Source organism: Hydra vulgaris, chromosome 15, assembly GCF_038396675.1.
Source record: "Hydra vulgaris chromosome 15, alternate assembly HydraT2T_AEP".
Classification (NCBI taxonomy): domain Eukaryota; kingdom Metazoa; phylum Cnidaria; class Hydrozoa; order Anthoathecata; family Hydridae; genus Hydra; species Hydra vulgaris.
In genome coordinates, this window is record NC_088934.1 from 44,084,447 (window position 1) to 44,100,000 (window position 15,554).

At 28.6% G+C, this 15,554-nt stretch overlaps 2 protein-coding genes across 3 annotated transcripts in view; one reads left to right on the forward strand and one right to left on the reverse strand.

Moving 5' to 3' along the window:
* Positions 1-1,885: 1,885 nt before the first annotated feature.
* On the forward strand, positions 1,886-3,405 carry LOC136091979 (uncharacterized). Its single transcript, XM_065819700.1, has 2 exons — positions 1,886-1,951; positions 2,230-3,405. The coding sequence occupies exons 1-2, from the start codon at positions 1,886-1,888 to the stop codon at positions 3,403-3,405; spliced, it is 1,242 nt and encodes a 413-aa protein (XP_065675772.1).
* A 1,974-nt stretch (positions 3,406-5,379) lies between these two features.
* LOC100202739 (uncharacterized) overlaps positions 5,380-15,554 on the reverse strand; it is a 46,620-nt gene continuing 36,445 nt past the window's right edge. The window contains exons 46-60 of one of the 2 annotated variants that reach the window (XM_065819234.1): positions 14,866-15,165; positions 14,538-14,685; positions 13,950-14,455; positions 11,139-12,950; positions 10,768-10,896; positions 10,370-10,627; positions 9,960-10,265; positions 9,340-9,663; positions 8,814-9,134; positions 8,068-8,550; positions 7,384-7,866; positions 6,942-7,256; positions 6,658-6,849; positions 5,941-6,135; positions 5,380-5,802 (exon numbers count right to left, since the gene is read on the reverse strand). In XM_065819234.1, coding sequence (XP_065675306.1) covers positions 5,708-5,802; positions 5,941-6,135; positions 6,658-6,849; positions 6,942-7,256; positions 7,384-7,866; positions 8,068-8,550; positions 8,814-9,134; positions 9,340-9,663; positions 9,960-10,265; positions 10,370-10,627; positions 10,768-10,896; positions 11,139-12,950; positions 13,950-14,455; positions 14,538-14,685; positions 14,866-15,165 — 5,867 coding nt within the window. In that variant the 3' untranslated portion in view covers positions 5,380-5,707. The remainder of the gene's footprint in view (positions 5,803-5,940; positions 6,136-6,657; positions 6,850-6,941; positions 7,257-7,383; positions 7,867-8,067; positions 8,551-8,813; positions 9,135-9,339; positions 9,664-9,959; positions 10,266-10,369; positions 10,628-10,767; positions 10,897-11,138; positions 12,951-13,949; positions 14,456-14,537; positions 14,686-14,865; positions 15,166-15,554) is intronic. The other variant, XM_065819235.1, reaches the window with a different exon arrangement.

A 15,554-nucleotide genomic window follows, 5' to 3' on the forward strand; every position in this document is an offset into this window, starting at 1 on the left:
GTGGATTAAATGTTAATTCTAGAACTTTAAACTGCAATTCAGCTGCTAAAATTGGTGAAAATAAAAGGCATTTTTCAATCTGACAAAAGAAAATGGGAATGCAAAAGTAAAAATGAGGTGTATGCAAAAAGTAAAAACAGATGTCTATAAGATATTACAATAAAAGAACTTTCCACAGTCATCTTAAATATATTAAGGTATACATACTAATGAAAACTTGAAAAGTTTATACTGCAAACTATTACCTATTATAGTAAGAGCAATACTCACAAATAAACACAAATTACATTCTTTCTGGTCACAATTCATTGCAAGCCTAGTTGAACTTAAAAATACCTGTAATTTTAATTTCTTTGGCTAATTCATTTAAATGATTTCACTTGGTGAAAGTCATTTAAATGAATTAGCCGAAAAACTCAAAATTACAAGTATAATCAAGAACATTGAAAAAACCTCAGAAGGAGTGTGGTACGCTATAATAGATACTAAACGCATGTTTAATCATGATGAAATACCACAGTTTGTAAACTTTGGAGTTGATGGGAGTGCAACTAGGTTGGTGTTTGCAGCAAATGTTACAGTTGCTATCAAATAATTCGCGAGGATATAGATTGGTATAAACCACTTGGTCTTGTGGTGGAGATGTAGTTATTTGCCATGTAATATTATCAGGAAAAGGAATAAGAATCAATATGGCACCAAAATCCACCGTGGAAAAAATTTCAAACTTGCTTATATCAGCTATAGAAAGTTTGTATAAAAAAATGTTGAAAAACCTGTGGTATACTAACAGATACTCCACGAGGTTTGACGTAAGTGTCCTTCATAATTGCCGTGAAAAACTAATTTATCAATTTGTCGGCCAAACGCAAAAGACTCGACTTTTTTTTCTGGAGATAAGCTTTGTTCGCTTAACTCCAGAAAAAAAATTTAAAAAGATTTTTTGTTTTTTTTGTTGACAGTGAATTTAACTGCATTGTTTTTTATGCGTGAAGAGTTACCATGACTTAATACATAAATTTTTTTTAATACAAATGATTTTATTTTCTTTGAACCTTTTCATTTATAGCATAAACTTTAAATGATATTTTCTTTCTCGGATGCCAATCAGTGATTTTGAGTTTAATATTTTTTTGATCCTCTAAGTACATACTATCATCCTTCAAGAGGGTTTCTCTGGGTTAGAAGGTTTGGGTGAGAAGCCTTTTTTTGGAACAATGGGGTGCAAATTATTACAAAAGGTAGCAAAAGTGGTAAAAAGTCACCTGAACAACTATTAGTTGCTAATGCAACCATAAATAAGATGCACGATAGAGATAAGAGAAAAAGAAATTTAATTGATTTTGGAATTCCAGAATCAACTCAGACAGATTTTTTAATTAAGAGAAATGAAGATGCAAAAAAGATAACAGATATTTTTGATTTTATTGGCAAAGCAAATATTAAACCAGTTTATACCAGAAAACTTAGGTCAAAAGACAAAACAAAGCTTGGACCAATTTTAGTTGAACTGAATGAACCATCCATTATAAATTCAGTTCTTTTAGCAGCAAAAAAATTAAGAAACAGTATAGATCAAAAACAGATTTACACAAATCCAGATCTAAGTGAAGCCGAAAGACAATTCAATCTCCAGCTAAGACAAGAAAGAAACAGGCTTAATGCAAATCTTGAAACAAACTCTACATTTCAATATGGTATCCGTGGTAACCAATTGCAAAAGTTCAAGAAGAATTGAAACTGTACTTAAAGCACTTTTATTACCTGGAAGCATAGTAGAACTCAATTGTATTTATTTGAATGCTACCTCACTGGAAAATAAATTAGATAAATTAAAGATTGTAACTAGTTTGTATTGTTCAAAAATTGTTGGAGTAAGCGAAACATGGTTCATATTCCTGGGTACAATATATACAGATATGATAGAACTGGTGATTGTAGAGGCGGTGGTGTATGCTAATATATATAAAAAATTCAATAGATTTTTTTGAGCTGGTCGACATTGATTTTAGTATTAGCAAAATAAACCCGAACAAGCCCGAACAAGTTTCAGCAGTAGTTTATTTTGACTAAGATAAATACCTAATTGGTTGTCTATACAGACCAAATTATTTTGTTGATATGGTAGAATTTGACAATACTTTTAAAATAGCAGGAAGATATGTTGATGTTAATGCCTTTAATGATGTACTAATTATAGGTGATTTCAATTTCCCATCAATTAAATAGTCAAATGATAGTATAGCATCAATTTCAAATGACAGTGGCATAGAAGATAAATTCTATAAAACTTCAAGTGATACTCTTCTCTATCAACATATAAACATACCAACTTTTCAATTGGCTAATGGATCAACCTCAAATGTTCTAGATTTAATATTCACAACAGAATCTGGTAGTGTATATGCTGTTGATCCAAGTTTTGTGCTTGGTGACATAAACAAAGGTCATCAAATTATTTACTTTAAATTCGTCTTAAAAAATAATGTTAGCAGATTAGCTTGTCGTAACTTTAAGTTTTTGAATAGCAAAGCTAAATTTGATAAAATTTCTGATTTTATGTCTAATATCGATTGGGTGAAGTTGTACAAAAACAAGACAGTGCAAGACATGTACAACGAATTTATTTACTATACCACTGAAGCATGCAATTTGTTTGTTCCAACCATTGATATTTCACTAATCAAAAGCTCAACAACTCCTTGGATTATTAACGAAATCAAGCAATTAATAAGAAGAAAAAGAAATTTAAGATACATAAATTGTGCTCACAGATGGAATGATGTTAAACTGACCAAAGAATATAAACAGTTATGCAAATTAGTTAAAACAGAAATATACAATGCTCGACTTTTATTTGAAAAGAATCTAGTGTTAACCTCTAAACTTAATCCGAAACAGTTATATAAGTATTTAAACAGTATAAATTCAATAAAAGATTCAATAAAGGCCATGAGAATGCCTAATAGTGATTTATCCCATGAACCAAATAAAATTGTAAACTGCCTAAATAAAAATTTTCAGGATGTCTTTACTATTGAAGAAAAAGGAGATCTTCCACCTTTTCATCTCGAATTAAATGATGTAATTAAATTTGAAGATATTGAACCTGATAATATTAGCTTTGAGTTAGTTTTATCTAAACTTAAATCACTAAAAGACAATAAGTCACCTGGAGCTGATAAACTTTGTTCAATAGTCCTCAAGAATTGTGCTATATTGTTAACTTTACCACTAACTCTTATATATAGAGAATCACTTAAAACCAGTCAAATGCCAATCCAGTTCAAGTCAGCAAATGTAACACCTATACATAAAAAAGGTGACAAAAAAGTGGCCAGCAATTATGGCCCTATTTCATTAACTTTTATTCCTTGCAAAATATTAGAATCTATTATAAGATAAAGAATTGAAAAACATCTCCACGAAAACAATTTACTAACAATCTTACAGCATGGTTTGGTAAAACGCAAATCTTGTACCATAAATTTGTTAGAGACTCTTGACTTTATTTCTTCGTACTACAGCAATGGTATACCTGTTTATGTAGTAATGCTAGACTTTGCTAAAGCTTTTGATAGTGTTTCTTACTAGAGACTCTTTGCTAAATTGAATGCATATGGTATTAATAACTTAGTTCTAAAATGGATGGAAGCTTTTCTAAATAACAGAAGACAAAGAATAGTACTGGGTGAAGTTGTTTCTGAGTGGGTTGAAACTTTTAGTGGTGTGCCATAAGGCTCTGTTATTGGACCCTTGATGTTTAATATATACAATAATGATCTGCCTAGTAAATTAATGAATAAATGCAAATTGTTTGCTGATGATATTGTCCAAGGTAATTTCAGATGAGTGTACCTCAAGTCTACAGAGGGATTTAAGTATATTATTTAAATGCACAGAAGACTGGCTTTTAAAGTTTAATGTTAATAAATGTGTAGTAATGCACTATGGAGTAAACAACAAAAAGAGTCCTTTATATATTAATGGCATAAAACTATCAGAATCAAACAGCGTAAAAGATCTAGGTGAAATATTTTCTAAAAATCTCAAGTGGAAAGATCAAGTTATTTCTGTAACAAATAATGCAAATAGAATGATAGGTCGAATTAAAAAGTCGTTTGCAAGATTGGACTGTCATTTACTTAAATCACTATATGTAACCTTTATTCGTCCTTTTCTAGAGTTCTCAGTACCAGTATTGTTCCCACATCAAAAAGGTGATTTAACAATAGTTATCACATCAAATAGGTGATTTAACAATAGATTTAACAATAGTAATTGAACAAGTTCAGCGTCGAGCCATCAAACTGATTAAATCAGTTAGGTGTTTCAGTTACGAAGATCGATTAAAAGTTTTGAAACTGACAACTCTAACTAAACGAAGAGAAAGAGATTATATGACCCAACTATTTAAAATAATGAGCAACATTAATAAAACAGAACATAGCATACAAACTTTTCAAAATCACATTAGAGGTCACTGTTTAAAGTATTGTAGGGAAACAAAAAAAAATCTGCAACGGCATAATTTCTTTTACAACATTGTCTTTGAAACTAGTCAAATCATCGTCTGTAAACTCCTTTAAAGCAGGATTCGACTGTTGGACGAACAACGATCGATTGAAGCGGCTGTCACAGTGTGCTTAAAAGCATGCTCACTGGCCAATCCAGTTACAGCAATAAACACTAAAATGTAAGTCACGTGTTTTTGATCATCACTAAAACAGAAATAGAATTTAAATATTGTTTTTAAGTTGAAACTGAAGTCCAGTAAGTTATTTATATCGATAAAAGGTTATAAAACGTTGCTGGTTGACAGAAATAAATTTGTAGTGATTACTACTCCGCCCTTAAATATGATGCTCATTCAATTTGGTTCTAGAATAGAACACCAGTTCAAAGTTATAAATAAAAGTTGTGCATATTACGATTTACCAAATAAATAGAGCGATCACTTGTTCAAACTTTTTAAAACCGAATTGGTTTTTTTGCATAGAGAATTCAAATTGATGCAGTTGTTAATTAAGATGTATGTATTCTAATAGGTCTTTCTTAAATTTTAAAAAAAGACTAGCCAATCAGATAGTTAACATGATAAAGAAAATGCTTTTTTCCTTATTTTTAAACTTGCTTTGCATTAAATTTTGTTTTAAAAATTAAATTTTTTCGTTCCAAACTATGAATCTATCTTTGTTTTATCAATCATTAATTTAGAAGTAAAATCCAGAAAAATTAAAAGGCGTCCTTCGACGCTTTAAAAAATGTTCATAAAACTTGGCTTGTGTGTTAATAAAAATGGACAGAATCGTTGAAAATTTATAATGCTCTAAAATAATGAATATAAATAAAAAAAACAACCGCATCAAGGATGAAAGGTTTATACTCTAAAATAGTTTGTATTTAAATTCTAATAATTTACAAGGTTCTAAATATTCTAAAAAAATAAAATCGTTACCAAAAATATTTAAACGTTGAATAATTTTTCCTTTCAAAAGTCCAAATGGAACAGTAAAAGTATTTGTTCTTATTTTTATATCGACTGTTGACAAGTAAAAAGTTCATATCGAAGCTTGTTTCTAAGGCGTCCTTTATTTCTTTGAAGGTTTGTTCTTTTGAAGTTTATTCCTTTACTTCGGAGTTTTTATGACGTCTTTTTTTTAGTTTAAAAGACACTTTTTTTTTTTACAAAAATACAAAAAAAAAATTAGTAAAGTTGAGACAATTGCTCAAGCAACTTTGATCTGTTGATTACTTTTTTCATTCGTTTTTCGTAAATATTTCGAGGAACTCTTTTATCTTCTAAAAAAAACAGAGTCATTTAGTTAGACTTGGAAAAATTAAGCTTTATTTTTTATTTGTGCGATAATACTTATTTATATTCTATAATTATTAAAGATAATAACTAAAAAAAAAAAATCGTCAACACAGTAAACTTACCAGAAACTTTAGGTAAACAAACATTTGAGCAATCTTGTGGAGTTGCAAAATTGTTGCTGTTACCAAGACAACCCCCAAATTCAATAGATTTGCATTTAGTCGCCGGCGAATAAGAGTATCGCGTCATCGACGACGAGCAACTATTTATATTCCAAATACGATCACAAATATTATTTTCTTTAGAGTCGCTGCCATCTATAAAATAGACTCAAATTAATAATACCGATATAACTTTTTTACTAATATTATATATAATCTTATATATAGTACGTATACAATATATTTATAAGTTTATACTTAACGATTTTTATAATATTATGAGTAAAACAATTATTAAAATCAAAAATTAATTGATATTTAGTTTTACTATCTTTGTATTCCTAAATTTATAAATTTATTAGGAACAAATAATATAGCATTTATATTTGCAAAAAACTAACTATATATACTATATAACTAAAGGTCGTTATTACTAGATCAATGTACCTCAATTTACCGAGGTAAATGGTCGTTCGCTTTATTGAGTTTGAAATAACAGTTTTGATTTTACAGTCTAATCTTTTGCCATTTTAGTAGAGAGAAGAAAATAAAATTGCAGGAGAAAAAAAAATCAAATAAAGCAGAGAGTTTTACCATGACAACCACTTGACATTAACCACTAGCAGTGCTAGTGGTTAATGTGAAGCGGTTGTCAAGGTAAAAATTATAAAAACTTACTGCACTTTTTCTTGCACTCATTTCGTGAAAACGTTGTATTTTTCCATGCACACTTTTCTTGAAGTTCTTGCAAATAGCTTTTACAAATTGAGATTTTTTGCTTGCCGGCTTCAACTTGAGCTTCCATTTGAAGCTCCGCAGTCAAAGTACTAAAGCAAGGACCAGGGTCAACAGGTTGCTCGCAAATCGGGTCTAATGATTAAAAACAATATATATTACAAGTACACAAAAACACACATAACAAAATTTATAAAAAACAAGATATATAAAAATTTTATAATTACTTATATCATCTTTTTTTGTGCTCTCTGGTTTTGTAATTGTTACATCAGTTTCAGCTTTTCCATCTTCACCCAATTTTATTTCAAACACATTTTTTCCATTTAAAAGGTACTCTTCTTGAGAACCTACATCAACCGCTTTGAAAGAGGCAATTGTTTTTGGAGATTTGACAAAAAATGTGCTGACATAGTTGGTTGATAACACAGTAGGTTCACCTATCCCTGATACTTCATATATTTTAACATCTTTATCAGACTTGTTTTTAAAATTTAGTTTTCCATAATGAGTAGGTGAAACTAAGTCTTTGTTGCCAGACCCTAAAAACAATATATACAACATAACAAATAAAAATTAAGATAATCAAAAAAATATACATACTAAATTAAAAAAACAAAACAGTCAATCCTGTTTAAAAATAGTTTAAATTTTTTAAACATTAAATACCTGATGGTCTGGTAATAACAACATCAGTGGCATTAATAATAATTAGCTCTGCATGGTTATTTAGCTGAAGTGAGGTAATACCTCCAACAGCTTTAACTACAGATGGATTAATGACACTTAACTTCCCAGTACCACTGATTGGAAGTTTCAAAGTTTCTTTTCCATTTACATAGATTAATGCTTCTACACCAGCATTATTAATAATAGAAATCGGTACTGTAAAGTTGCTCATTGAAATATAGGATACATTTTGTGTCATGTTTACCAAAGAGTTTGGAAATGCTGTAACTATTTCCTTTTCTAAAGAATTTAAAGCTTTTACTGTGTTATTCATGCTATCTATCACGCTTTGAAAATCTTTTCCAAATGTTGAAATCGCCTGATTTGTTGACATTATGCCAGTACCAATGGCTGCATTTGCTCCATTAGCTGTTAATACTTCAACTCCAATAGGAGCTTCATTATTCTTAGACCAAGATTGTTCTGTTGATTAAATTAAAAAAAAAAAACTTTATTTAATGTAAACATATCAAATATTAAACCATTGAAAAAAACAAGTCATTAAACACAACATGTCACACTAAATTAATGATCATTTATTATCTGTAAACTCAACTTATAACAAATATACTTTTATAAGTTTATAATCTCAAATCTTATAGGATCAAGTATTATAAAACTAACCTGGTTTATTGACAACTAAGGATGGCATACTATTTGTAAAAATGGTTTCTGAACCAGTTTCAGAACCTAATGGGTTTACAGAAGCCATGTTCATTTTTTCTTTTGCTTTCATTTCCAATTGCGTATTTTGCCATTGCTGGCCTTGTTTATGTATAACTACAAACTCTCCTTCAACTGGCAGAGTTTCCTCATTTACAGTTAAAACATTTTCCCCGTTCAACAAAAAGTTTACTTCCCTTCCATTTTCTTCACCAACTGCTTCAAATGTTAATATACCCATGTGATCTTTATCTACGTAATCTACTTTTGCTGTTACATCTTTTGGAACAACAACAACAGGTCCTTCTGCAGGGGTAGTTTGTCTAAACTTAATACTTTTATCAACTTCATTACGAACATGAATTTTAAATGTTTTTGCTGTACCAATGTTTGGTGTGGTTAGAAATTTCATTTGACTTTGCATATCATCTTGCCAAATCTCACCTAAAGGGTACAAAAAGTATACACAATTTTATATTACTATGTATGAATGTATATATATACACACACAAACATATCTTGTAACTAAGAAGACTTATTAGTTTTAAGAAAAATCTTTTTTAAGCTTTCAAATATATTTACAGATGTTTTTTTCAAATATATTTACACATGCTATGTTTATAACACAATATATATATATTAAAATATATATAAATATATTATATGTGTAAATATTTATGTAATATATAATATAAACTAAAAAAAACCTTGTTTGTGTACAACTATTAAAGGAGGAGGAGATTTAGTATTGACTATAAGATTTTGCTCTCCATTCATGAATCTTGTTGTCATTGGATTAACAGAGTATGCAGAAAGATTTAGATTTTGAATGTGTCCTGGTATCTTAAGATTGACAGTGAGCATTATAGCACCTTTTGGAACTTGTAAATCTTTAAAATTTCCACCTAACTCTGAAATAGTAATGTCGTTATCAACTCTTCGATTCGAAAACACTAACTTCAATGGAATGGTGGGACTTGAAATTACGGTACTGAGGAATGATGATTGCAATTCATTCCAATTTTGTCCTTAAAACAAATATTTGTAAAAATTAAAAACTAAAATTAAAAAAAAAAATTGGTTTTAAATTTTCTTTTCTTATTTTTAATACTCTTTTTTAAAATCAGTTTCAAATAAAATAAAATGAATCAATTAATAAATCAAATAAACTAAAATGAACCAATTAATAAATCTATATGCTTATACTTTTTATTAAAAAAAAAACATATTTACCTAGCTTATGACTGATAATAGGTGTTATTGATACATCACTAGGCTCAACACTAAATTCTACTTGTCCATTTAGCAGAATTTTAGATCTAGAAACCTTTCTCACTCCAACAAATCGATATGCTTTATTTCTTTTATACAAAGACGGAATTGTAAATTGAATCATATCTCCTTTTTGTATGTCCATGGAAATTCCAGTATCTGTAATTTCAGAAAGAGTAATATCTTCCTCTACCATATTAGGAGATACAAACATCTGTCCTGGATAAGATGGAGGTAGCAGATTACCTTCTCTATCGACATATTTGCTCCAATCATTAATAGTGTCTGTAAATTATAACAAAATTAGTTATTATATATATACATATATATACATATATATATATATATATATATATATATATATATATATATATATATATATATATATATATATATTATATATATATATATATATATATATATATATATATATATATATATATATATATACACATATATATATATATATATATACACATATATATATATATATATATATATATATATATATATATATATATATATATATATATATATATATATATATATATATATATATATATAAATGAAATTTAACTAACCTCTATCATGGATAACTAATTTTGCTATTTCATTATCTGACTTAGGTTCCAAAAAAATACCATCAGTATAATTATTTATAAGGAGTGGTTTTCCACTTCTAGTAATAGCAACATATTTTAAAGGATCAGTGCGGCCAAACATGGATTGCCCTCCTTCTAAAATAGCACCATTTAAAATTACCATAGCAATGTTGGTACCAGAAATTTCTTTTAGAATTGCATCTTGTCCAGCAACATTTAATGCAGCAAATGACACTTTTTTACTAAAACCACCCCCAAAGGCCAGATCAGATTTCCAATCATGACCTAACAAAAAAAATAATGTTTAAAGATTTTAGCATAAAAATTAGTTTAAATAATTATTTAAAAAAAAAATTATAATAATAATAAAAACATTGCAACATATTAACCTTCTCTGTGTATTACTAAACCATTAGTTTGCATATTGGGACCTAAAATATATTCCATTTCTCCATTAATGTACAAAAATTCTCCACTTGATGACCGTGCAGTTAACTTTAATGATTTATCTTTATTAAATGTCATTGCCACCTGAGGTCGTGAATCATCACTTTCTGTTGGAAAAGTCATTTTCCATTTACCAGAACTATCCAAAATAGTGATGTTTTCACCTGCCTTGTTAATGACTATGAACTGTATTTGAGTGGCTAAGTAAAAAATGAATATATAGTCAAAATAAAAAAGAGGAGAGAAAAATTCCAGGCAAAGACAAATAAATTAGAAAAACGATTTTGGTTTTTAACAAAAAAAAGTAAGAACTCATTATAATAGTGAAACAAAAATTTACTTAATGATGCTGTTTCTGAAGTTATATTGCTAGTTGCTTTGTCTCCAACTTTATTTGCTTCAATTACATTTGGTAAAATTGGAATTACAGGAGATAAGTTTTTTGTGTTTTCAATCGGTGATTTTGATGCTAAATAAATATCTCTTTAAAATAAACAACTTAGATATGCATAAAAAATATTTTCATACAAACATAATTTATGTCGTACATAAATACACACATACATACACACATACATACATACATACATACATACATACATACATACATACATACATACATACATACATAAATTTAAACATATGTATGTATGTATGTTTGTGTGTTTATACATATAAGCAAAAATGAATCATTAGAAATAGATAACATACTTTGGTTGTCAAAGAACACAAAATCATGAGAAGATAACTTATGTGGTACTAATGGTGTATTATTTTTACTTTCAGTTAAATGCAATTTGGGAGCATCAGTGAGTATAATGGGAATATCCGCAAGTATCAATGGTTTTCTAATATCAGACACAGAAATGTTAGAAAGATCAATATAGTTTTTTTTACCAATGTTTAAAGGACTCATTTTTTCATTGAATTCATTGTTGTTATTTTTTATTAGGTTACTAACAGTGTCGGTTTTTACAATTTTTGTTAAGTTTTCTTTATTTTCTGACAATGAGTCAACAGGAACCTCTGCTACATAAGAGTTGTCACTTTCAATCAAATTCATTGTTTTCTTAGGTAGCTCAACAGTGTTTATTGACCCTAGTTGGTTTGGAAACTTATTCTGAGGAAATCTATCTAAAACCTCTATACTTTCAGAAGTAACACTCTCACTAAGTATTTCTTGATACATGTCTGGCCTGGAGGAATTTTTTCCAAGTTTGACCATATTAGTACTGTTTACCTTAAAGAGGAACTCATTTTTAATTGCATCCAAATTAGTTAAATCATGTAAATTGTATTCATTAAAGTAGGTCGAGTTGGCTTGATTAACCTCATTTCTCATAAAATTTGGTAGGGCTTTATATTGGACCGCTTCTGAATTTTTAAAATCGTCATGCAACACAGGGGGGATTTTACTGACTTCTGCCTGCTTTAAGACTTCTAAACCCAATGATTTATTCAAACCAATGCTGCTCATGTTTAATGGCTTGTAAAACTGTTGCTCATTAACATTAACATCATCCCCTGTGATATCAATTTTTTCAAAATCAGTTGGCTCCATTTTTACTTGAACAGCAAGATTGCTAAATCCATTAATAAGTGCACTTTTGTGTTTTGTTTCGACTTGAACAGCAGTAAGTATTATGAACTCAGTACCATTTATAACAAATCCAATTTTGCACACAGTTTTAGGAGGAACAATAATAGGCTGCAAATGATTTACAGCTTCAATCACAATGATCGGCACACTCAAAGTATTGTTTACATTTAGAAGAATTGTATTCATATCACTCTTTATTACATTCGTGGTTGCTTCTTTCTCAACTGCAGATGGTAAGCTTGTTATGCAAATTTTTATAAAATTTTCTATGCCAGGAAGCAAGTTAAATGTATACTTTTCCTGGCCATTTAATAAAATTTTTTCTTGCTTTTCACTTTGAGCTTTTAAAACTATAGGCCAACTATTAGAAACAGTAAAAGATTCTTGAATGTTTTGAAAAGGTTGTATATGAATAGGTTCAATGGATCCAGTAATATCATAGACTTTAATAACTTGGTCTAATTCATTTTTAATGTTTATAAATGCCTTTATTTTCGAAACTGGTTTGCTTTTATGCTTTAAGTTTTGGATTTCAGGTTTTATTCTTTCAATTATAATATGAACAAGGTGGTAAAAATCTGACTGCAAATATACTTCAAACTCGGGTTTTTTGTTTAACAAAACTGGCTCATCTCTATTTCCATAAAGAAACCCACGAAATTTCAGAGGCATATGACTTGCAACAGACAATCCAAATTTAGCTGTGGTATTACTTTGTATGATTACAGGGTTTATTGTGTTTCTTACTTCTACAAGTTCAATTGTTTCAGAAACAGTGTTTTCAAGCCACAACATAATTACAGTATTTATGGTTGGAACAGTAGCATGATATGATGGCCTTTCGTAGTCATATGAGGTGTTTTTTGACTCTAGCATTTTCCCTAGGGCAATATTAGCATGTTTTTCAATTGCAGCCGATGGTTCTGAATAAAAACATAAAAGTATTTTATAAGAAAGAAAAGAGAGGGGATTTTAAGAAAATGCTAGAGTCAAAAAAGCTATTCCCCAAAGAATTATCCACAGAAATGTAAATAAAAAAGAGAAAGAGAGTTGTAAAACGTTATAATAAATAAACGTTATAATAAAAAGAACATTAATGTAGCCTGGTTGACCCTGGCATTACTTAAATCCCTTAAAATCAGCTAAAATAATCTTTAATACTATAGACATTATCTAAAGAATATATGTATGTAGATGTATTGGTTACATTACATGCCTAGCAGGTGAAATATAATTAAACATCCATCGCTTAATTGCCTTTGTGTATACCATTTTGTTTTACGTATATTTATGTAACTTTCATTTTCTACTTTTGTGAAAGTAGAAAATGAAAGTTACATAAATTGTTTAGTGTTATTTGCAAAAATTAAATTCCAAGACGAAAAATAATTTTACACTCTCATAAAAAATCTTTGTGCATGCAACAAATACCTTTAGTACTATATATACATACATACACATATATACAGCCCTCGGAATTAGGGTCACTATTCGGCAATGTCGACCTAACTGCTAACCTTAAAGTGTTTGATGTCAGCAAAAAAGTGCTGCCTTAGTTTCTATGCTTTATGGTAAAACCATAAAACATAGAAACTAGTCTTTTTTTTTTCAGACCTGATGCCAACCTCTAACAGTTTAATGTTGGAAAAAAATTGCCGACTCATTTTTCCTAATTGCAAAGGCTGTATTTATATATATATAATTTTATATATATATAAATATATATATAAATATATATATAAATATATATATATATATATATAAATATATATATATATATATATATATATATATATATATATATATATATATATATATATATATATATATATATACACACACACACACACACACTCACTCACGCATGCATGCAACACAAAACTTTAAAAAAGTATTTTTAAAAAACTCTCAAAAATACTCACTATCAGTAATGGTTATTTTTTCAACAACACCACCTTCTTTCAATGAAATGGTATGAATTAGTTCATTGTTAATATAGTATCTATCACCAGTGTCTGCATCAACAACGGTTACATTAACATCATTTTTGCTTGGTGTGGTTATTATAAGTTCTTGGTTTTCATAACCCATAAGACGAAATGGTTTCTCTGAAGTAGAGACTTTTAAGTCTACTTTATGATTTACCAAATTTACAACTTCAAGCTTTGCAGTGTTGACTTGTTGAGCTCCAGTAGATGCACCTGTTATATCAACAGCTCCAGTTCCAACCTCAAAAGTCATTTCCAAATGTTTTCCAGGTTCACTTGAGAGCCAAACATTTGCAGGAAATCTGTAAACATTGCCCATTGTGTCATTTATTATAATTTTGTCAATATGCCAGTTAGCTGATGGGCCTGTATCATCAGAACGTAATAAAATTTTTTGAAGATGTCCTAAGTTACCTGCATCAATTTTGAAACTGTCTGTTCTGTAATAAAAAATAACAAAACATCAAAGATATCTCAAAGTAATTTTTTAAAAAAACTTGGCAAAAAGAAAAAAAAGCTTACTCTCCAGCATTAAACGCATTTTGATCTTTGCCAACAAGCTGAATTTCATTGGTTTGACCAATGACACCGTACAGTTTAATAAAAATTCTTGCTGCTGTGCCAGCTTCTGCTCCTTCAGCAGTGTATGTAGTAGCAGTATAAAAGAAATCTAATAACAAAACATACCAATGTACTCAATAAATGTCACAATATTATTTATGAACAAACTTTTTAATAATGAATCAATAGGAAAAATAGTTAATTTTTAATTTTTCATAAACCAGATCAAATCTAATTTTCATCCAACTGAATTCAAACTAAACCAAACACATAAAAAAACTTTTTTTACCAGGATCAGTAACGGTAAGCTCAACAATATAGTTTTCTTCAGGTTGTGGTCGCACTTCTACAGACTTTTTTCCATTTATTAGCAGTTCTTTTGAATTAGATGGATCTACAGATTTTGCAGTAAATTCAAAAGGCTCATTCATAGAAGATTCATCAATTTTCCAAGTTTTACGCATTCCAGGTAACATGTCAATATCTTTTTTAAAGCTTTCATTAGCTGGTTTTGCTGTGACAATAATAGGAACACCAGCAAAATTTTGCATTTTGACTTGGGCTGATACTTTTATACTTGGTTTCAAGCCTTTAAAAAATTTATGCTTTACGTAAAAAATAATTTATAATAAAAGTATTTATATAAAAAATCATAAAAGTAATGTAATAAAAATACAAACATAGAAATCAATATAAAAAAAAATGGTCTAAAAATTTGGACTAAATAAATATGAGAAACTATATAGATTTTGTATATATATATATAGCTGGTCTTATATTATTATATTACCTTATTATATTATACTACTTCTATACTATATATATAGCTGCTCTTTTAGCTATATATTCTATAATATAATATAATATAAATTTAACTTAATAAATTTAACTAAAAAATATATATAATAATGATTAACATAAAATCAAAGATGTGTTGGGTGTTTGTGTGTCATAGATATTTAGATGTTATTGGAGTGT